Source organism: Seriola aureovittata, chromosome 6 (genome assembly GCF_021018895.1).
Source record: "Seriola aureovittata isolate HTS-2021-v1 ecotype China chromosome 6, ASM2101889v1, whole genome shotgun sequence".
NCBI classification, from domain to species: domain Eukaryota; kingdom Metazoa; phylum Chordata; class Actinopteri; order Carangiformes; family Carangidae; genus Seriola; species Seriola aureovittata.
The window spans coordinates 20495161-20517405 of NC_079369.1; the positions used below are offsets into that span (position 1 = coordinate 20495161).

At 38.5% G+C, this 22245-nt stretch overlaps 1 protein-coding gene across 1 annotated transcript; it reads right to left on the reverse strand.

The window, feature by feature from the left end:
- Window positions 1-297: 297 nt before the first annotated feature.
- On the reverse strand, window positions 298-17740 carry alg6 (ALG6 alpha-1,3-glucosyltransferase). Its single transcript, XM_056379080.1, has 14 exons — window positions 17574-17740; window positions 17218-17302; window positions 16327-16416; window positions 16099-16187; window positions 15787-15869; window positions 15145-15209; window positions 14172-14357; window positions 13060-13195; window positions 9383-9468; window positions 7712-7796; window positions 7297-7367; window positions 5393-5461; window positions 3584-3776; window positions 298-1348 (listed from the first exon to the last, which is right to left on the reverse strand). Exons 1-14 carry the CDS (start codon window positions 17653-17655, stop codon window positions 1151-1153), a joined length of 1518 nt encoding a protein of 505 aa, XP_056235055.1. The 5' UTR covers window positions 17656-17740; the 3' UTR covers window positions 298-1150.
- Window positions 17741-22245: the final 4505 nt, after the last annotated feature.

Genomic DNA, 22245 nt, shown 5'->3' on the forward strand with positions numbered 1-22245 from the left:
TCAGATATGTCACCTTCCATCGTCTCTTTTTAAGGCCTCTCCTGTCACTGGTTTTGTTTTAAATGTGCAGGTCTTTTGTATAGGACCCCTGCAGTATCCAGGACTTGTAATTAATATTTAATGATGTTGAGTAAAAGCTTTGAAAGATATAATTTCTATCCAATTATTGGCTCTGTCTCTGCTAGACTGTTAGGGGGTGATTTAGAAGACTACTTGGTTAATGTAGACAGTTTATATGAAGCTGCTCCAAATCAAACCATTTAACAATGTGGCAATAAAACTGATTTTCACTTTAGATCATTGAGAATTTTTATTTATTTTCACAAAAACTAACTTTGTACAAAATAACTTCAATGATGGATAAAAATATACAGTAGAAAACCGTAAAAAAAACATTCCACATGAATAGAGAATGAACAACTATTACTAATAGACCTGAGTACAGTCCCATCATTTGTGAGTTTAATCACAATCCCCAAGGGAGGTACTGGGGGTGGACAAAATAACTTGAACACCTTACAATATCATTAAATCTAACACCACCACTATGGCTTTAAGCATTATCAAAAAATTAAATCGGCACCTCTCCGACAAGGTCTTAACATAACATTACAGCAGGTGTTCCTATTATTGTGGCCATCTCCTGTAGCTTGAGCTTACAGACACTGAGCTATCTGAAGTCAAATGTGTGGGCTGTACATTGCTCGTCTACTGCATGTTTACTTGTGATGTCGCCAAATGGCCGAAATAGCCCAGTAGCAATGGTCCAAACAAAAATAATTCAAGAATGGAGGTATAGCCCATTTCACATGAACTAGTTTATGTGGTTAATGGAGAAATACTTTGAGTAAAAGCTGACTTGAGTGATGTTTTATTCATTTTATAATTTCACAAAATTAGTTGGTCCAAAAATACCAGTACCCTTTCCTTTCACTTGATGTCACAGCTTCTCTGAATCGGCATTTTGTAGTACAGTAAATTTTCTAGCCAACACAATGCCTTAATAAGCACTGTGCTATTTGTATTTGGAACATGATGGAGCGAGTGAAAGGCTTCATGCACGTTAAGAGGAGATATACCCCAAAGTGTAACACTGGCTTTCCTGAAGCAAAATGAGTTCAAAAACTTGTGGTTTGGCAATTTGCATCATTCAGTTGTTCTTCTTCTGGTTCTTTCTGCTGGGTGGCCCGCTGAACTGGACAATGTTGAAATATATAAATGTCCCCAGGAAGTGCACGCAAGCAGTGGTTGACACCAACACAGGAAACAAGTCAGGTAGATGTGGCGGCGGGACCAGAACTACAAACGCAATGCTCAAACCAGCCATGGCTGCAACGCTGATGTAGAACTGTAAGAGAGAGAGAGGGAGGTTATCTGATTCAAATAAGAACAAAGCCATAGAATCATGTAAAATTAGTTCACAATAAAATTAATAATTGCTCAGGTTCTATTTTAGAGCTACATAAAACAAGAGTCGAAAAACATCACATAGCTTAAGGTCTTCTTATTCGCATTTTCCAGATCATTCAACTGCATCTTACAGTCTTCATTTGTGGATAATCTCTACAAGGTTGTCATCTTGTGACCTTGCAACTTCATAACATGTGCTCACACAGTTGTATGCAAAAGTTTGGGCACCCGCGAAAAAACAAACAAAACCTATTTGGCTGATTTCTGAAGTGAAAAATCAGTAAATACAACCACTGCAGCAAACGGACATTAAAAACCAGCCTTTCTTCAAATGTTAAAGCGTTGCTACTTTTTTTATTTCAGGAACTTAAAAAATTGTAAAAAACAGCAGTTGTGGCATGTGCAAAAGTTAAGGCACCCATTGACACTCAGAACTTCATTAAATCGTTAGGCCTTAACTGACTCATTAGGACTTATATGGCAGGTCAAGAATATTCATTAGGGACTGTCAGCTGATGACATTTCCACAGCTGATAAATTCTGACTCTTCAAACCTTCTAACACTCAACAACCATGGACTCCTCTAAGCAACCGACTGGGGATCTGAAATTGAAGCTAACTGATGCCTACAGAGCAGCCTTTGATGAAAAGAGCACCTTGCCAACAGTTCAGCATGGGGGGTGTAAATATTCTGCTTTGGGGTTGTGTGGCAGCCAGTGGCACAGGAAACACTGCACATATAGAGGGAAGAATGGATTCCACTAAATATCACGAATTCTGGATGCAGATTTTTTAGTTGTTGTTTTTTTTTTTTTGCAATTTTTTTAACTAACAGTGCATATTAACATTTGAAGAAAGGCTCATGTTTAATGTCAGCTGGCTAAAAGGTTTTATTCTCTTCTTTTCACATCAAAAATCAACAAAATATGTCATTGGTCCTGTGGTGCCTAAACTTTTGCATACAAATGTATAAAGGCAGGAGATCTCAAGAATGCCATCATCATGACAAAAGAGCAAACTCTATCCACTGAGGAATACAATTAGAAGCTGTGTTTTTTTTTTTTTTTGTAAAGTTACTGTAAAGAGACATAACTCAAAGCTGGATGCCATTATGTTAATTTACTTGTGAGAGCCCCAACAGAGCATGACTGATAAGCTCGTGCCTGCTCTCAACAAAAGAGACCGATCACAGTTGTTAATGTAGAAAACTCTTTGCTGAAGTGATTTTGATGATGATAAATTTATATTCTCTATCAGGAACTTCTCCTAGTGAAATGATGAAAAGACTGGGCACCTCAGGCTATGAGCAAACTGTTGGCGTTTTCCTTAATTTTAATCGCAACTATAATATCAAACCAATAAATGATTTAATTCAAAAGAGCTCTCAAATCACTTTGATTATTTATTGCTGAATGGTGGACATCAAATTGGTCATTTGAGCGGTGCCATAAAGAAAAGACTGAGGCTTGAAATATCATATTACAGAACAGTGATTTGAATTTTTTGGTCTGTAAAGCCACTTTTTATATTTTATTTTGTCAGAGCGTTACAAACAGAGGTGCTAGTGAAAGTGAGATCATTCGTGTGTCTATTTGGGCTTTATGACCCAGAGATAAGTCAGTGAGTAAGATGGAGGAACCACCTCATGCCCACACCCACCTTCGCCAGCCCAAACCCATGAAACCTTATCGCCATCATCGGGGCTCGCTATTTATGCTGCTTGTGTAAATAAATATATCTAGGCAAACCTGTGTTAATGACACGCGCTATAAAAAGACACCTTCTCTTAATCTCTGACACCCTATCGGTGCCCCTGTCGCTAAGGGGCTGGCGTTGCAGCCACTTCAGACACTGTGGAAACTTAAATAAGTGATAAATAATTCTTTGGCTGGCAGTGGCTTTCATCCCTGGACAGCTTACACAGCTTACAGTGGCACATGATCTTTATTTATACAGTTGGGTATATCTTCTCACACAGTTGCAATTTAGGTCTAGTGCCACTTTCAAAGTACAGGCCACCTGGGATCTTGAAATCACCACCCTTCGTATTACAAATGCATCAGTTAGTCACTCAGCATGTGTCTTTATCTGAAGCAAGTAAAACATGCCTATGTGAAGGATTCTGGAGTGGCTCCTGTACTGTTAGTCATTGCATCATGGCTTAAACACTGACCTTCCATCTCACTATACACGCCAGGTCCATTTTGGGTAGGCAGAAGAACAGCTTATGGTAGGCACCCAGTCTCAGCTCTTCCTCTGAGCTGTGCTCCAGTGCAGACAGGAGATAGATGCTGAAGAAGAGGAAGGCCAGTGAGGTCACAACGTAGGGCACCAGCAGACCATCCTTCAGAAACAGTGGCAGCATGCTGCACAAAGGGACAACAACAAGAACAATTTACAGTTTAGAGTTGTAGCATTTTTGCTGATGTCTTTGTCTTGAGCGATGCACAATGACCCAAAAAGATGCAAGACTCACATACAGATGTAGCCACTGCAGATGTCATTTCCACTTTTAAATGCAAAGTGTAGCTGGAGCTTTGATACACACTTGTACAACTTTAATATATATGGCACAATAGTGAGTGTTAAGGACATACACTGACAGAAATCATTTATATTCCACTGCTGATTGACGGCACACATGTAATAGATTTTCATAAACATCCAACAGTACATCATTAAGTTCAGTGTCATGTTGAGAGAAGGGTAACAGTAAACCGTGTTGCCTTTACTCAACAGGCCCGAACAAGCTTCATCTCCCCTGGGGAGAGATGGCTCTGACATTCATGCCAAGCTTATCTTAGTTTAGCAGAGGGGCATAGACAAGAACAACAGTTGACTCATAGTAAATCGCACATCACCCAACCTTATGAAAACCAATCCGCTCACAACAAACCACTCATTCTGATTTTTACTCCAACAATAAAGCTCCATTCAGAAGATAAATGTTAAACATTTTAGAAATACATACTTCTTCAATTTAAACAGACTGGCTGCATTCTGCCCTCTTAAAATTGCTATGGTTGAGCTCCAATTCAGCCAATTATGCAAACAAAAGATGTATTTTTTTTTTTTTTAAATGGCCGAGTCTGTGGAGGATGCAGATAATGTGTCCAAGTCAGACTGTACTGGGAAACAGCTACAGAATGACCTCCTGTCCCTACACAACGCACACTTAGACGGCAGGCATGCAGACTATGCCATGTAATCCCCAGATATCCTTATACTAAACCACACACACAACAATTAGTGCTGCCGGAAGAATTTAACAACAGCTGGTGAAAGTTAGATGGAGCATTTGCAGCACTACTTGTCTTTTCCATTCATGGTCCTTAGTTCAACCCACATTGTAGATCCACTTGGATTTTTAGGATTATTTCTATGGTGTTTTTCATTTGATAGTTATCAGTAGCAGCGAGGGACAGAATAGAGTGTGAGACAGGAAGGGATAACATGGGCATTGCAGTTATGTACTATGTGGCAACTTAGCCAGTCCTTTTCTATCTTAACTTTAAAATTCACTGTTTATTTTGATCTTGTCTGAATTATACTACCAGGCTTATCTTCTTTCAAGCTAAATATCTCTTTTTTTTTTCTTTTTTTTTTTAAAGACAAGAGGTGACTACAGCAAAGGTGCTGAAATCCTGCTGCTGCTGTTTAGCTGAAAGCCATCACAAATCTAAAAACAAGTCCTTGTTTGAGCAGACGTTATTGGTAATGTCAACCAAGGAAGGACCTTTGTGTTTTACAATACTCTCCTATATTGAAAGGAAAGAAAACACCTAGTAACAGCTTGAAAACAACAAGACAAAATGTTTTAATGATCATGGATCACAAACAAGAAAATTTAATTCTCGTTTAGATTCTGCACCAAAAAGCTATTGGACCTCTGATATAAACAAGGATTAAAACATGTCTACAGCTTTTATTCATCCACTGTCAGTGTCCACAGTTTTCCCTCCTTCCCTCCACGTAGTCTTACCTGAATGATGATGCCTGCAGGAACCAAATTACCATCAGGGGCAGGTCATTCAGCAGGAGGCAGACAGGCCTAGGAAAGATCAAAGTTGGATATAGTTGCTATTGAACACACTCTGCAGTACCATTAAATATTATTTTACAGCAAGACAGTGAGTGAGTCCATGTTGGGCTGAAGCTGGATGTGGGCTGATGTCATGCGTGTATAATATTTAAGCTATTAACCAAATGGGACAGCCACGTGAATCAATTATTGACAGTTGCTCACAAGGCAGTCAGCATTTGTTGTACCGAATTATTTTACATCAGTGTATGCCTTTTTATGAGAATGGAGAAACTACAGCTAATTCAGAACTCCCCTGTTAGACTTTTAACAAAAGCAAGGAGGAGAGAGCATATTACTCCTGTACTGGCTACACTACATTGGCTCCCTGTATGTTTTAGAATTGATTTTAAAGTCCTTTTCCTTGTATACAAAGCTCTCAAGGGATTGGCACCCTCTTACATCACTGATTGTCTGTCGATTTATGTCCCTCCACGAGCCCTTAGATCATCTACAGCAGGGCTTCTAAATGTTCCAAATGTCCCCCAAAATAAAACTGAGGAAGGGGCCTTCACCCACTATGCACCTAAACTGTGGAACACCCTACCAAGAAATATTAGAGTAGTGGACTCAGTGGACATTTTTAAATAGCTCTTAGAGTTTTTCTGTTTTTTATTTTTTATTTTTTAAATGTTTTGTCTTAAATGTTTTCCCTGTTTTTTTAATGATTTCCCTGTTTTAACTCCCTTTCTCTTATTTATATATTATTTATATATTTATATTTGTCAAAGCACTTTGACACATCCTGTGTATGAAGGATGCTATATAAATAAGGTTTATCATTATTATTATTATTTACTCTATCTGCATTGGCATGTTTGATGCTGTAAAACCTCCTGAAAAGTGGTTCAAAATCCAACTTTTATTTGACCTAAGTGTTCCATTTCAAAATGAAGATCTCCAAATGTTTATAAATGTATTTTTGAATGGCGTGGTTCTGTGTGGTAGTCCGTTGTTAACTGAACCTGGTTGCCTGTGACGGTGCTAGTTGTACACTCTGCTCCGAGGGGGGCACTTTCCACCGGTCCCCGAGCCCATAATTACAGCCAGTGCTCTTTGGCGATCCTGTTACAGCCCAATAATTGATCCTGCGCAAACAACGCCCCGAGCTGCCGCCTGCCATTCTTTCCTAATCCCTGGACATGCATTACTGATTGATTGCGGGGGACAGGTGGGAGATATAACTCAATAGTTAATAAAGCAACAATCTACCCTAATCTAGATTAATAGATGAGCCCAGATCTAGGAACCAAATCCCTCGCTGTCAAATCTATCCCAGGCTTCTCTCTCTACCTACAGCCGCCACAGCTTTATACATATGGAGGTAAATGGTAATGAACCACACACATGCACTTCACAAACTCACATGTGCAAGTAATGCATTTAGTCTGTTAAATATGACCCAACTCTGACACATATGATGACAACGGAAGCTGTGAGGGCTGCTTTTGTGTCTGTGCGGCACAGAGTGATGACAGAGGTGAATAACCTCTCAGTTAGCAAGTCTGTACTTAAATAGATTGTTCCCCTGCAACTCTGGGAGTACAGCAGGAGAATGACGTCACTTTAACAAAGTGCACATGTACTCAACTTATTATCAATGTGCAAGACATAACTTAAGATTTGTGGTGGGGACGAGGCGAATGGCTCCTTTGTGAGTAGAAATTAAATCTATACTCATGAATATTTGAGAGATCACTGCGAGACAGAGAAAGTACCATTTACATTTGTTACCGTCCCTGCTGTTACATGTGATCCAGTGAGACAAAACCTCAAGAAGTTACAGTTAGCTTCTCTGTACTTACAAGGCAGCCAAAAGGATGGACTTCTCGTGGACTTGATAGGAGAAGAGGAAAAATGCCAGAGACGAATTGACCTAAAAGTGGCAATGAGATAATCAATATAACAACTACCACTGTTACTGAACAATAATACTTGATAGAATACTTTTCAATAAAAACAATGAAAGGAAAAAAATAGTGTATGAACACAGGCATCAATAATCTTCACATTATAATATCATATATATTTGATACTGTGTTAGAAAAGTGAGTGAAATGCAAAAAGGCCTCAAATAAATTACAATGATTAAATTAAATATATTATGTGTTATTAGTTGAAAAACAGACCTTGTCTCTCTATGAAAGGAGGTTCAGTGCATTTGTTTTGAAATCAGTTACAGTAGACAGGTTGGGGGTAATCCATGCCAAAAACACTCACCAAGGCCAGTTTAAACTGCCAGAAGGTGGGCTTTGTCAGAAGTCTGATAGAGGAAGGTAGGACTGCCAGAAGAGTGCAGGCAAAACTGGAAAAACAATTCACACAAACGTTCAGATTATCTCACTTCAGCACTGTCAACAACAGTTAGGTGCACAAAAAATCTGAAAAACTCCAGTGGGAGAGGATGTAGTGATACAGTAGAAAGAGAATATAATGCAGAGGACTTGTAGAGCATAAAATACGTTTCGAGGAATATAATGTAAATTTTAAAAAATATATAATGACCATATAACTAAAAATCAGTCTACTATTTTGCCAAAATGACAAAACACTCACAAACAACAAGGCAAGATTCATTTCAGTGTCAGTGGCACGAGATAATCTTGTTCTTTTTTAGACGCCGCCTGCTCTGCGACTAAGACCCCAGCTATGAGGGAATTGACCAAATACTAGCCGTGTCTGGGGGTTACCAGGCATTAGTTTAACCCTTCAATTGTCACCTGCTGGGGGCAGAGGCACCGGAAGAGACTGACTATGTGTCAGTGTGAATGTGTATAAATGTGTCGAGAGGTTGGGCAGGGAGTTAGTTCAAGGTGTGAGGGCAACAATGTGTTTGTACGTCCATTTGTAGATGTGATAGAGAGCATTATGGGAACAGTGATAGATAGAAATAGCGAGATAAAGAGACAGAAAGATAGATAGCAGTAATAAAAGTCCAGTCAGTGGGTATTTAGTGTGTATGGAGGCCACATTGTTATGTGCATGTTATGTGTAGGGCAGGGTTTTGTGGTCCGGAAGGACATGGATCACTTTTCACAGCTGATTCATTCTATGTACACAGTACACCCACACCAGAGCATTTAGCAATCCAATGCCTGTGCCAAAAAGACAAGAGTGTTTTTCATTTGTTTGAAATGCACAACAGTCAAAGAAGTCCAACTTGATCCCTGGACTTAACAGTCTGGCAGAAAACGTGTCCATGCTGCGAACATAGGACTCCTAAATTTAGCGGGCCGGGTTACTTAAGCAGGCTCCTCCATGACACAACTGCTGCATTGACCATTTCCCTCACTGTGATTGCACAGGTCTTCAGCTTTTGGTCAAAATAACGTATCATATCCAAAGACTTCCTGGGATGCACTGTGGGCCGGCGGGTAGAGATACTGAAGGTTAAATGGTACGAGTCCAGTGCTTCATGCTTTCTACGTGCTCTCCCCTCATATAGCACCATTTATTTGCCTCCCTCAATTTTCATCCACTTTATAATATTACACAATAAATCACATAATCCATCATGATGTTTTTGAAAAGAAAATCTTGTTATCGGTTTGATTTACTCTGCTTATTATTCTGAACATGACACATGCTTTAGTAGTTCCTTGGGCAATTCAACCTCTTGTCATCACATTTCCAAAAACAGCTGTGACTTTATGTTCAGAAGTTCCTCACAAGATGTTTCCTTAAGGGATGATCTTATTTCCACTCTGCTGGATCACAGTCTTCATTCCCTTGGGCAAGCTCTGCTTTCCCAGGAAATGAAAGGAGTGAAAACAAAGAGACAAGAGGAGTAAAGAGAAGAACGATAGACAACACAGTGAAAGAAAGAACAAAAAACAATGACAGATAGGGGGGAACAAAGTGGAAAGCTTACTTGATAGATAGAGGGATTACCTGAGGTAGAGCTGAGACTGACTGGGCAGAATGGATCTGATCTTTATCAGGAGGTTCAAGCTGCACCATGTATTTGCCACCTTATCCTGTAAACACACACACACACACACACACACACACACACACACAAACAAACAAACAAACAAACAAACAAACGCTTGTTTAAAAATAAAATGTGGTCTGGTGAATTTACGTGGCTTGAAAAATTCAATTCAAAAGTTAATTTTGAAGAGAAAGCAAATACGTTGCTTTAAGTAATTATTTCCCCACTGAAAGTGCAATAAAAATTCTTTGGGGCATTCCAGGGGGGCATTTGTATGTAACCCTCCATCATAAATTTCCCTCCCTTGTCAGAAAAAGCATGGGACTTATTTGTAAACTTGGGGACACAAGGTCAAGTGTCAAACCAGAGTAGTTTCTGCACCAAACACAGAGCACTGCTAAAAAAACATAAGGCCAATATGTTGAATTGTTCAGTATATAATTAAATGTGTTAAGTTTTTGAGCAAAAAAAAAAAAAGTATTGAAATTATATTTACTGAAAACCAGAGCTACATCTAGCAATAATGATCTGCCAGTTATTTTCTTGATTAATCAATGAATTGCTTTGTTTATGAAATCTAAGAAAGTAGTTTCCCAGAGCACAAACTCATGTCTATGTAAATTACTAGTTTTGTCCGACCAACAGTTCAAAACTCATAGAGATCTTACAATGATGTAAGATGAAAAAAAGCAGCAATTTTTGACTTTTGGGAAGATAAAGTCAGAGAATATTTGATGTTTTTGCTTGATTAAAGTGAATAAAACAATCAGTCAGCCTGTTATCAAAACAGATGCAGATAAATTTCAATTGATGAAAACATCAGAACTTTCTGTCTTGTTAGACTGTGTCAGTTCATATTGTTTTTATGAATAATCTGGAAAATCAGATCTGTATGGTTGTGAATGACATAGAAGGTATGTTACAACTTTAATGTCAGCCTAAAAGTACTTGCGGTTTTTAAGCTGTCAGATCAGATGGGGAGGGGCTTGCAGTGCGATTCAGTTGATTTAAGTGCTTAAGCAGTTGTGCAGGGATCAGATGATATTGAGGCCTGAGCCGCCACTGTGCACCATGATATCACACAACATAGAGACAGCTTGCCTAGATCAGCTTTATGAGTCCACTGTGATGATGGTTTCTCAGTGTGGCCCTGTCTAGAAAGCCTATTTCTGGCCTCCGCTCTCTCTTCTGTGCTACAGCTGCTCACAGCACAGCTGTGTGGATCTTAATGGCAGCCTAGTCAGCAGCACTGGGTCGTCCAGTGTTGTGTTGTCTCAGCCCCTTCCCTCTCTCTTCCCTGTTTGCCTCCTGGCTCCAAATAACCACTACGGGAATTTTCCTGGACACCGCCTGAAGGCAACACATGAACAAGGGGGGGTACCCATCAGCAAATGTAAGGGGGGCAAAAGCAGTACGGCTCCTTCACCTATAAGCTACCATGGAATTTCACAGGGAGAAGCATTTGGTGCCATTTTTGTGAGCAGACAAGCAACGTGAGACGTCAGAATGCAGCTCAGTGGGTAAACTTACAACTGCTCCCTCCCAGAAGTCGCCAGGACCACCAGTCACCAGCCCTCTTCTTCCCCACCACCCCTTCTCACCCATGTCCCCTTGTCCAAAGCTTCTGCTTACGTGCACAATTTCACAATTAGTTCAGGACAACTCGCCCCAGCAGCCTCTCATGCTGTCGTCACAGGGGAGTATAGTGTCTCTCACACCCTGTGTATTATGTTTGCATCATTTTGTTGAACAAATACTGCCGCAGTGCACGCTGCCATCCGCTCCCCTGGTAGAATTTTCAATTACTTCTCACATCCATGACACCTTGTGGTGGGTGCCACCTCGGGGACTGAGACAAGAAGGGGGTTAGAGGGTTTTAGAAATGAGAACTGCAAACCTTGGCCTCTGAGCTATCAGTCACACATTCAAGCACACAAACACACACACACAGTTACCTCTGCTTCTTCCGTGACAGCTTTTAATGCTGCCGACTGTGGAAATGTTTCAGGTCTCTTTCTCACTGTTCGCTATTGCTTTCCTTGTTAATTAATATCATATTCCTGTCGCTCCTTTCCTCACAGAGGCTCTGACTGAGTGACCACAGCATATAAATCTGTGTGTGCACTATAACACCGTCTAACGAACTTATACGCTTTCCAAAGTGGTCACTGGTAGGCAACAGTTGTCAGATCTGCTCTGATACGCCTGGAAGTGTAGAGTTGGCCCCACTCATCAGTCCATATTGCTAGTACATGGCAGTGCTATGAAGTGCTGAAAATACCCCAGCCATAAATTAGTTAGATTTATCTATATCCTCCTACTGTACGTCCTGAACCCCAACACCTCCCAGAGATAGAGTGAATATGATCTCCTGACCTTTCACCATTTTATTCCACTGTTTTCTTTGATCCTGCAGGGTATCCATTTCCGACTGGCTAAGCACTGGAGGGGTGGAAAGGGTGCTCATCATGCTGAGTGTATGGAACAACGTGTAAGGCACGAGGAGTGCTATGCAGGTTGTGGCTGACTTTCATAAAAGAAGTGGTCACAGCCTTGTGCTGTAAATTGTTCAAATCCCCATGAAATGAGGGATTTAACTTCTTGGAAATATGTCACGTCCTAGAAAACAGTGACCCTTGACTGATCCCGCACAAACAGGGTTAATCAAGAATTACAACAGTACCAATAAATCCATCACCAAGAAAAATGATACTGATACTTATATAATAATATTGTACTTTTTACCTTAACTACATTTACTTGACTGTATTTGACTTTGCATATTCCGATTATTAATTCCCAAAATATAAATAAAAAAATAAATTCTAATGTATTATCATAGGTTGAGACCTAATGGATCCCTGGGGGGAATTCACAAGCTATCCAGCAGTCTATAAAGCCATTCAAATTAGCCCCACCAGCTGCCACATTGAAATGATGTACACTTAATGCATCAATAATTGTAATCCAATAATATAATAAACATTATTCTGAGATGAGCCATTCTGCATAACGAGTAATTTTACTTTTGGTATATATATATATATATATATATTGATGCCAATACTACTGTAATTTTACTTAGGAACTGTCCCATAGGCAGACGCAAACAGATATCAAGAAGATATGAAGTTACTGATACCCAACACAGCAATAGAAAGACAGCAGCGTTTCTGTTGGCTCGTAACAAAACAAAAGACAAGATTAGAGGTATTTTATTTTGGAAGCCATACAAATATTCCTTAGATTTATTAAGAATGCCAAAATGCCTAACATTTTTTATTCTACTTATAGTATTAGGATTTCCATTATACTTTATTCAGTATAATTAGGGTCACATTTATTCATTAAATCTTTAGAAATTTCCCCAACCAATTTCCTCAAGGGCAGCGGAAACAGGAAATGTACATGTGACCTGTACGGCACCTCATTGGTTAGCCTTTATATTCATGATCTGTAAGGAGATATTATCTTCTTCTACTTGTTTCTTAAAATGACATATTGGGACTGTGACTAAAGAGAAGTGCTATTCTTAGATTGCCTGTATGGCAAGAGTACAAATATTATTTTTGAAAATGAAGTTTATCAGTTGTGGTTTTCAGGTTAAGCTTTGATTTAAGAAACTCTACTGTACCTCAAACAGACCACGAGCCACGGGAAAGATCCTCCTAACCACCTGCAAGGCCTGGTTGAGGTCAGACAGGAAGGGCAGCCAGCAGAGGGCAAAAGTCACCAACACTGTTACAGCAATTCTCACCAACAAGAAAAGCCTACATGAAAAGGGTCACACAGAGACATGCATTACCTCTGAGAGTAGAAGGGTCAGATATACCGTAATAATGAAAACATAGGTTGTATTTTTACTTTTACACTATAAAACAATATTTTGATGGTTTCTGTCACCATAATTTCCAAAAGGACATATGTTGGCATTCGCAATGTTGTTTAAGCATGTCTATGTCTGCTGCGATTCCTCGAGGAATTAGTACACACTGTCTGCAAGTCCTAAATTTGGGGTTTGACCCTTGTGCTGAGGAATGTAGTGAAAGCCATGCATCAGCTGAAAGTCTTCAGTGTAGGTCAGGATATCTTGTCAGCTGTAACTGTGAAGCTGCTGGTTAAGTTGCACACACAGGCATAGCTGAGGAGTTTGGGCATGGCGAGAGTGTCATCTGGACATATCTTCCCCCCGGCTCTTCTAATCCAGCTCTCCATTTGCTACTAAATGCCCTTGGTACATTGTTACTAGATAAACAAGACACTGGACACACTAGTAACAACATCCAATCTGATTACGTCAGTCATTCTGTGGCTCTCCTGAGGACACTGCTCTCTTATAGACTGACATTACATAGTGTATCTGATTTGAGCACTCAGCTGACACTTCTATTGAGCGTGACAAAACAATATAACCAATGAATATTCTGTTGAAAAATTATATTTTTATGCTCTTGATTTTTTAAGGTGTCCTAGTGGGATCCTGGACTGAGGAAAATATGGAGTGGCAGAGTCTACCAGAACTGTTTATTTAGCAGCCTTTACTTTATTGAGATATGATGTATAATCATCACTGATTGCAAGAATGAATACTTAAATTTCTTTGGTCACAGTGTTTCGTCAGTGCACTATGACTTGACCTTTGACCACTATACTACTGGTTTCTCATTAATTTATTCTTCTTGGAATTGTAGTTTGTTCATTACAAGTTGCTCTGGACACAGTAAATAAGCAATTAAATAGACTTACCCTCTTCCCATCAGACCCAATTTGACACACTTTCCCAGCAGGTAGCAGAAGAAGGGCAGAGCGTGGTACAGTTCCATTTGTTTGTAGTTGAGAGCCAGGGAGAAGGCCATGGAACCCGACACATCCCAGCCCAGACCCAGAGCCAGAACCCCCCACAGAGCAAAGCCCTGGCTGACTCCATTGTACCTGATACCATTAAGGTCAATACTGGACTAAAAGTGTCTCTTTAGTGGTTGTAATGGGACAAACACTTTAGAAAACAGTAGCTGATCTGGGGTCAGTTCAGTTTATACATGTTAAACTCTTTCATCGTTTTCTTTAGTGTCTGAATAACAACGGCTTGAAACACTGGAACAAAGAACCATCATTTTTATGGTTAATGTAACTCTCCCTTTTTTATTGCATCTAGATGTTCTGTAGGTTCTATCATTTTATCCTGATATGACCGAAGAATAAGCTACAGTACTACATGTATGAAATAACATTACTATGTCTCAAGTCAGCTACTGTTTCTCACCATATAGTCTCTAATAAAGTCGCATTATGTGACAAACAAAGGTACATAAAATGCAAAAATGACACATATAGTATCTTGAAGTTATAAACAATCTTATATAATGTTGCTGTGGGGCCAAATAATCACTTTCATAAATTATGAGAAAATCTCCTAGATTTTTCTTTTAATTTTTATATTCAGAAGACACTAATTTAGTGTTACACAACTGAATAAAATTAAATTTTTCAAGCTGCTAAAAATATTTTTAATCCTTACATCACCACATTACAATTTCAACTGAATTCAACTCATCATTGTACAAAGATTTTGAGAAAATATTTCTTATTTAATGTATATTGTCTATTAGGATCTGGCCTTTTAAAGCCAATGGTTTCAGCATTGAACATTAGTTTTCCATAGACTGTCACCATTTCCTACTACAACAATAGTAGAAATGCACCTGCACATAAAGGATACTGGAAATGGCCGTAGTCAATGAGAATTAGTCCTGGGTAGAGCAGGAAGCAGAACAGAGTTGAAACCTGGAGAAAAAGAAAGAGCATTTAAAAGTTGTCAAACATAACCAAAATTTAATTACAGTCTACTCATTATTAGTCTGATCAATAGGTTCAGTGATAGTCAATGATGTATCGAAGGTTCATCCGTCAAAGAGAGTTCATAACAAAGTCAGATATTTTTCTTTATTCACTGATTCCTTCACAGTACTTTCTTATTCCTAGTTAGGTACCAGAGGTCTGTCCTCCCATGTATTGAACAAAGGGCAATGCAAGCTGGGATAACAAGTTCAAGTTCTGCCTTTTTTCAGACAATAACTGTTTGACAATGTAAGACACTGTCAACACATTAGACATTTTCCCTCTAAACTAATTGCACTGTGAATGTATAAAGACCCACTGAAATGCAGTTACTTCCTGAAAATGTAATAACATCATATTATCATATCATGTTGCAATAATGACTTCATAATTCCTCAATTTGGTGGACCAGTGCTGTAATCTGTTTTAATAAGGGTGGGTTCCCAGACTAAGAGGAAAATGTCGCTCAATTGGCTCTTTAGTTGAAAAAACTTCTAGATGTCATGAAAGGCAAGTGTGTTACCTTTTTCTTAGGGGATCCATCCGTCAGGTATAAACAGTATAAAACTACAGCAGGGATGTATATCAACAAATCTGCCACCAGGACTGGAACAGAAAAAGAACCATATGATATCATATGTTTTTTTAACACCCATTTTCACACTTAAGATTTGAAGTATCTATCCAGCCATGTGTCATCTAAGCAGATCTAATTCATTTTTGTACCATTACTGCACAGTAAGTGAAGTACTGTAGGTAAAGAAATTATTATTATTTTAAGGTTGAAGTAGACATTGTGTATGCTTTTCACTTTATTTTCTTATAATTACTGTACCTGTAGCTCTCATGAATAACTTGTGTGCTGGGCTTTCATAACCTCTGGATTTGTGGAGCTCCACCCACTCAGGGTTTATGGTCTTGGCTCTGCAGGAAAATGATGATACCAAAGTATGTTACACTCATATTGACTACATGGAAAGTCTCTTGCGACCTTGAAATTACCCTTCTACATACAAATTTTCAATGAACATTTATCCACTGTAATCTAATAAAAATGACTTACATATAAGCACAGATCCAGCTGTGGTAGGCAGTAAGAGGAGGGTAGTCAAGACCCCAGTAGTTCAAGTCATTGTCTGTGGTGTTAAAGTACCTGTAAGAGCACAAAGGTTTATTCTGAAACTGTGGAAGTGTCAGACAGGGGCACTTCAATAGGTCTAAGGTAAATATTCTGGATTGCAGTCTCATAGATCCCTTTAACGTGTTTTTTGCTTCTGGTTCTTTTTGATCCCACATCAAACTTAAAAACCGAGTAGTTATCAAATTATTTTTTATCAATCAAATTATAGATTAGCTGACTAATCGTTTAAGGTCTATTTGTCTACTTGCTGGGTAGTTTCATTTATAACAAAGTATCATATTTTCTAAGCACTTTATATGTTTTGTATGCAAAAATATATATGTGTAAAGTAACTAGTAAGTGAGCTATCCAATAATGAAATGCAGTGCAGTAAAAAGTACAATATTTCCCCTGTAGTGGAGTAGAAGTATAAAGTGGCATAAAAATAAAATGGTCAAGTGAAGTACAAGTACCTCAGTACAGTAGATACTCAGCACAGTACCTTGGATTAAGTTGCCTGTTTATTAAGTACACTGGTAAAACGTATGCAGTCTAATACAACAGTCCTCCAATAAATCCCACCATCATAAAGATTATTGTTTGGTTTTTGTTGAAACTGTTTTAGACAGGTGTTGATTCAACTATATGATAATTTTACATTATAACTATCATAAAGGGAGGACCTGTTTTATTAGACTGCATTAGTTATAGTTTACCTAATAAACTGCCAAGTGAGTGTACACTTGTGTGTATTTAGTTCAGTCATTGCAAAATTGCCCTATTTTACCACAAGCCTTTAAAAATAGTAAATCACAAATGAAGCTTCAGACTGACCATTCCTGGAGAGGGAGGTTGTAGGTCACTTCTTGCCAGTGCCTTTGAGCTTCATAGTCGCCAAACATGGGAGGCTTCCCCGCCCCTGGAGAAAAATCATTCAGCTGTTAGCTTCATGAATGAGAAACTGCATCAGTGAATGACAGCAAGACAGCAAAAAAAAAACAACAGACTGCCAGTGACAGCTATTTAAGCATGTGACTGCATGCTAACCGCTAATAGTAACATCCAACTTTATGTTTGTAGTTTATATAAAATCAACGAGGCTCCGCTGAAATAGACCGTAGTGTAGCAAGGAAGACAGTTGTGATTCTCTGAATGTAGCATGTTAATATTAAGCTCCACAAACTTTCTACCTGAATAAGAATTTAGCGAAACTCCCCATCTCACAACAACGCCCAGCAAAACACAAATGGATACGAGACTCCAAGTTTGCATAACTTTGACCGGTAGAAATTAGCTTTTGGAGGAAAAATAAACGATAAAAACCTGCTCATTGAGACAGTTTTGGAATCTGTTTACGTTTCCTGTATACGTCATCCATATAGGCTTCGTTTCACCTTCTCATTGGTCAATGCACGCTGACGTAGGCGCTGACAGTTTAGAGGCGTTTGCGAACATTTGGAAGAAAAGGAAAATGTCCCTTCACTGCACAATCGCTCCATTGATGAGGCGAGACTAATAACGTAATCAAACAGTGCTATGGCAGACACAAATAGAAGTACTTTTAGTCTGACGTCAGATGTGTGGTTATATCACTGGCAATCATCGTCCGTTTTTGTTTATAGTTACAACTCGAATAAGGAAAGGCTAAATTTCCCAGGTACAGGGAATGTATCATCCTCTGAGTTGAGATTTAAGACAAATTGATTGATATCATGAATCATTAAATGTCTATGTCTTCATTATTATCACATTTTCTTGTTGAGCTTGAGGTAATAAGTTGCAACGTGTCTTTCATTTGTTTGCCCGATACCACTGCTGAAAAGGCTTAATAATAATAACAAAATAGGCTAATAACATAATACAGACGGTGAACCAAAGTGGATAAATGAATCAATGACATGAGAATTTCTTTCTTTCATTATAGCAAGTCAATTTCTCCTATTTCTTGTTCCTTCACTTATGATATTAATATCATAAAGCTAGCCCTTGTCTGTCAGTCAAAGTTTAACAATAATGAAAACTAATCATTTTGACTCCACAGGCTACATTTAGCATATTATTTTTGAGACATTTAAAAGTGATAATACAAGTTATAGCAACTGTTATAAATGCAAGTATGAAACATTTTTGAAAATACAAAGATGTTATCTAACATTATATAAAATAACATTACTTAATATTAACTGTCAATATAGCAAAATTTTGTGGGTTCCAAAACTCTTACTTTTATGGAAATTAGGGGCAACTAATAGAGGTATAGTTTTATATCTGGCACTTAGTGAAAGTCCCTTGAATTAAATGTAGACCTACTTATGATTTCTTAAAAGGAAACCTATGCTATAATTTAACAAATATTTACATCTAAGCCACAGAAACATATTAGGAGCACACAATTCCTATAGTGCAACTACATGTGTCACCTATTTATCCATTTTGTGGCAGCTAACCATGGTGTGGCAAACATCCACTGCATGTAAAGAGCAGTAGAGAATCAGTTGTCTCATGTGTAACTAGTTTGTTGTAACCTTCAGTATACAGATGTATGTGTGGTTATAACAGTCCCCCCTTGCCCTCTTCTCACAATGTAAATCTCAGCCTGGGGGCATTTTCTCCTCTGTGACCTTTTCTTCTGTTGACACCATCGTCTTTGTTCCCAAGGTGTTGGGATTTGTTGGGTGAGACGCGTTCCTTGTGGTTCTGGCATCAATTATGCATAAATAATAATAACCTCGGACAACTGCTGATTTGCAATGACACTTTCATTACAACGGCAGCAGCCTATAACTCACTAGTACCCATTAGTTATTAATGCCTGGCCACACCAGCTTTACTTTGTCATTTATTGCTTCATCTCTATGCCTTTTTAAATATTCAGTAACTGCTGTACCTACATTTACTGTCTGTGATCCCCGCCCAGGAGAAGGCTATAGCTTGTAGTGGAGGATGACCTAGTTATTATGGAGGCCTGGGCCTTGCTTGCAATGCCATTGTTGTCTATCATAGCTTCAGTCACGTTTGCTACAGCGAGTCAAAGTTGATCTTTTCTGCTATTTTGTCACATGTTTCATAGTGAACATGAGGACAAATAAAGACCTAGGCTATAATAAGAAGCATTTCTGTTGAAAAATGACATGTGCGTCATCATATTATCCTATGATTTACTTAAAAGTACAGTCTGCATTTACTTTATGGAGACACACGAGTCCTACCACTACCCAATTCACTGCAGATATTCTCGTAATTGCACCATCAGTGAATTCTTTTGAAAATACTGCAGTATTCATAGTATGCATTTACATGTATTTTGAGGGATGTGAGGACAATAATATTCACCATCGGCTCTGATTGAGTCTTTGAAAACTGAATGTGGTTGTGATCCAGTCTTTTTTAGTGACACTCAACATGCCCTCTCTGATTCAAAGGTCACAGGTGACACGTTAACTCCTTCACTAAAAGAAATGTCCTCAACCAGATATTTAAAATCCCACATGGGACAAGGGGAATAGGAACTCCTCTATAAAAGCAATTGCATCCATCTTCATATGGTGTCCTATCAAATGTGGAGTTTTGACAACATGGGATGACATCATGAAGCAATTCATTCACTCAGGGAACAAGAAATATTGATATTGTACAGCTGGATATGACAGTAACGTGACAAGACAAACCGTAGGTAAACAGATAAAAAATTACATATAAATGAGACTTCTTAAAGGATCACTCAGCCACGCTGGACTCACTCTGACAAACCGCACTGCAGGTGGCTGTGGGCTTGTGTCAGCAGGATCAAATAAAAATGTCAGATTAGGATTTAGTATATGGACAAACAGAGATATGTTTCAAACATCGTTATTTGTCCGTCCCAAACCAGCAATGTTCAGAGTGATTATTTGACACCTGCTTGTTATTGCATGGTGTAATATACACAAATATCTGGTCTGATAATTATACTGTAAAAACCAGATGCAGGAGAACTGCCAACTTATAAACCACTTGAGCATGTAAACTCCTAATGCTTCCAATGCTTTGATATTGTTTTAGGTTCAGCAAATAATTAAATTGGAGCCTTAAATTACAGTTGTAATGGATTGCTTTGATTCGGTTGGTTTATTTGTGAGATTTTGTCATTTGCATGTAAAATGGTCACATTTAAAACATTAAGCTGTATATATCCGCAGCAGTTGCAATGTATTTGTGCAAACAGCTGAATTTGACCTGTTGTTCACATGGTCAGGTACTGAAGCACTGTATAAACATGACTCCCATCACAATTATAAATAAATGTATGGATAGGTTCACATATGCTTTTCCTACTCAGACCTACACTGTTAGATGGTAAACTGAGGGCTTCATGGTCACAGAATGTCCATTATATACAGTATCTCATAATAAATATCCTTGCTTAGTCTTGTGTTAACATTATTTTCTATCCAACTTTGAAAAATCTCAAAATTACAACTGGGAAATGTGGGCTTCAGTGCAGAGTGATAATCTTTGTGGAGGTCATGTTTGCCTTTGGTCTCTCTAGCACCTAGCCAAATCAGTATACTGCAAACAATTATATCCTGATTTTTGCGGCTCTTGATATCATCTCATGTTGTCAAACTCCCCCTGATTTCCTGTCACCTGATATATTTTCATGGAAAACCCAATGCCTCAAACAATGGGACTAAACTAAGTATGTGTTTTTTTCCAACAAGTTGGGGTAAATGAAAGTGAAATATTGTGTCTATGTGTATTTGAAGGCAGGTACATACACTATGGTGTTTATTTCCATCATAAATGCTTGCTATCTCGGCTGATGATGCATATTAAAAATCCTAACTTGGTAGGTTTTTGGAACAATGGCATTTTTCTCCCCCTGCACATTCACGGGTGTGCAAAAATACACCCAGATCATTAACAAAAAATTGTATCAAAACCTCAAACAAAAATGAATTAATTAATTGATTAAAAAAATTAAAGACAAAATTTGATTGATTTGAATGTCATGTTAATTCTGTGTCGGCTAATTTACATACAGCCTACAGTACAAGCTCTGTCAGCTCATGAGCTCACTTTGTGGTAAAATAAGTCGACAATCAAACACGCGGCGTGGACTTATAATGTTATAGACTGTTATAGACTGTCTCTAGAGACTAATATAGACTGTCTGGTGGAGCTGTGGGAACCACAGTCCAGGCTTTTCTCCACCTGTGCAAAAGCACGTGCAGCTGCATAGGTCATTATTGGTGAGTGGGTGCGCGCGAATGGGACTGTTCGTTCTTATGCGTCCAGTCAGCAAATGGTATTGTTGGCGATATAATAACATGAAAAGCCGTGCTTGTTTATGATACAACAATTTACAACGGGCTGGAAGCATATAGGCCTACAGTGGGCTGCCTGAACAGACTTACAGAGCCGCGGAGATGTTAACTGCTACTTGTTTGGAGGGAAATATTATTATATATTTCGGTCCTCAATACCTATTCCTAATTCTTCTACATTGTCATTATCATCCGTTTTACACCTTGATTTTATAATATTTTCAACACAGTTTCAGTTTAAACTTTTAATATTTTTTTTCAGTTCAGGTCAGGAGTGATCTGCTATATTTTTTCAACGTTGTATTTTCTCATCATCTGCTACTGAAACCTTAAATTAGAACCTAATTAATAAAAGCAATTTCAGTATCCTTAATCCAAGATAAATATTTGTCTCCCTCTAAAATGGTATATATACCCCTGTATGCTATGAAGCCGTGGACATATTGTGATTACTGAGAAATGTGGATGAAAATATCTACCATCGCTTTCGCACATCATTATAAAAGAAAACTACTGCCAATGAAAATGAACGATTAGACCAGATAACCGTTTATTC

Excerpts from the sequence above, each read along its gene's own strand:
- alg6 (XM_056379080.1), bottom strand. The coding sequence starts at position 17,655 with ATGCAAACTTGGAGTCTCGTATCCATTTGTGTTTTGCTGGGCGTTGTT. Across the intron at positions 17,303-17,573 it reads TTCGCTAAATTCTTATTCAG|GGGCGGGGAAGCCTCCCATG; the intron begins GTAGAAAGTTTG and ends ATTTTTCTCCAG. Across the intron at positions 15,870-16,098 it reads GTTATTCATGAGAGCTACAG|TCCTGGTGGCAGATTTGTTG; the intron begins GTACAGTAATTA and ends TTTCTGTTCCAG.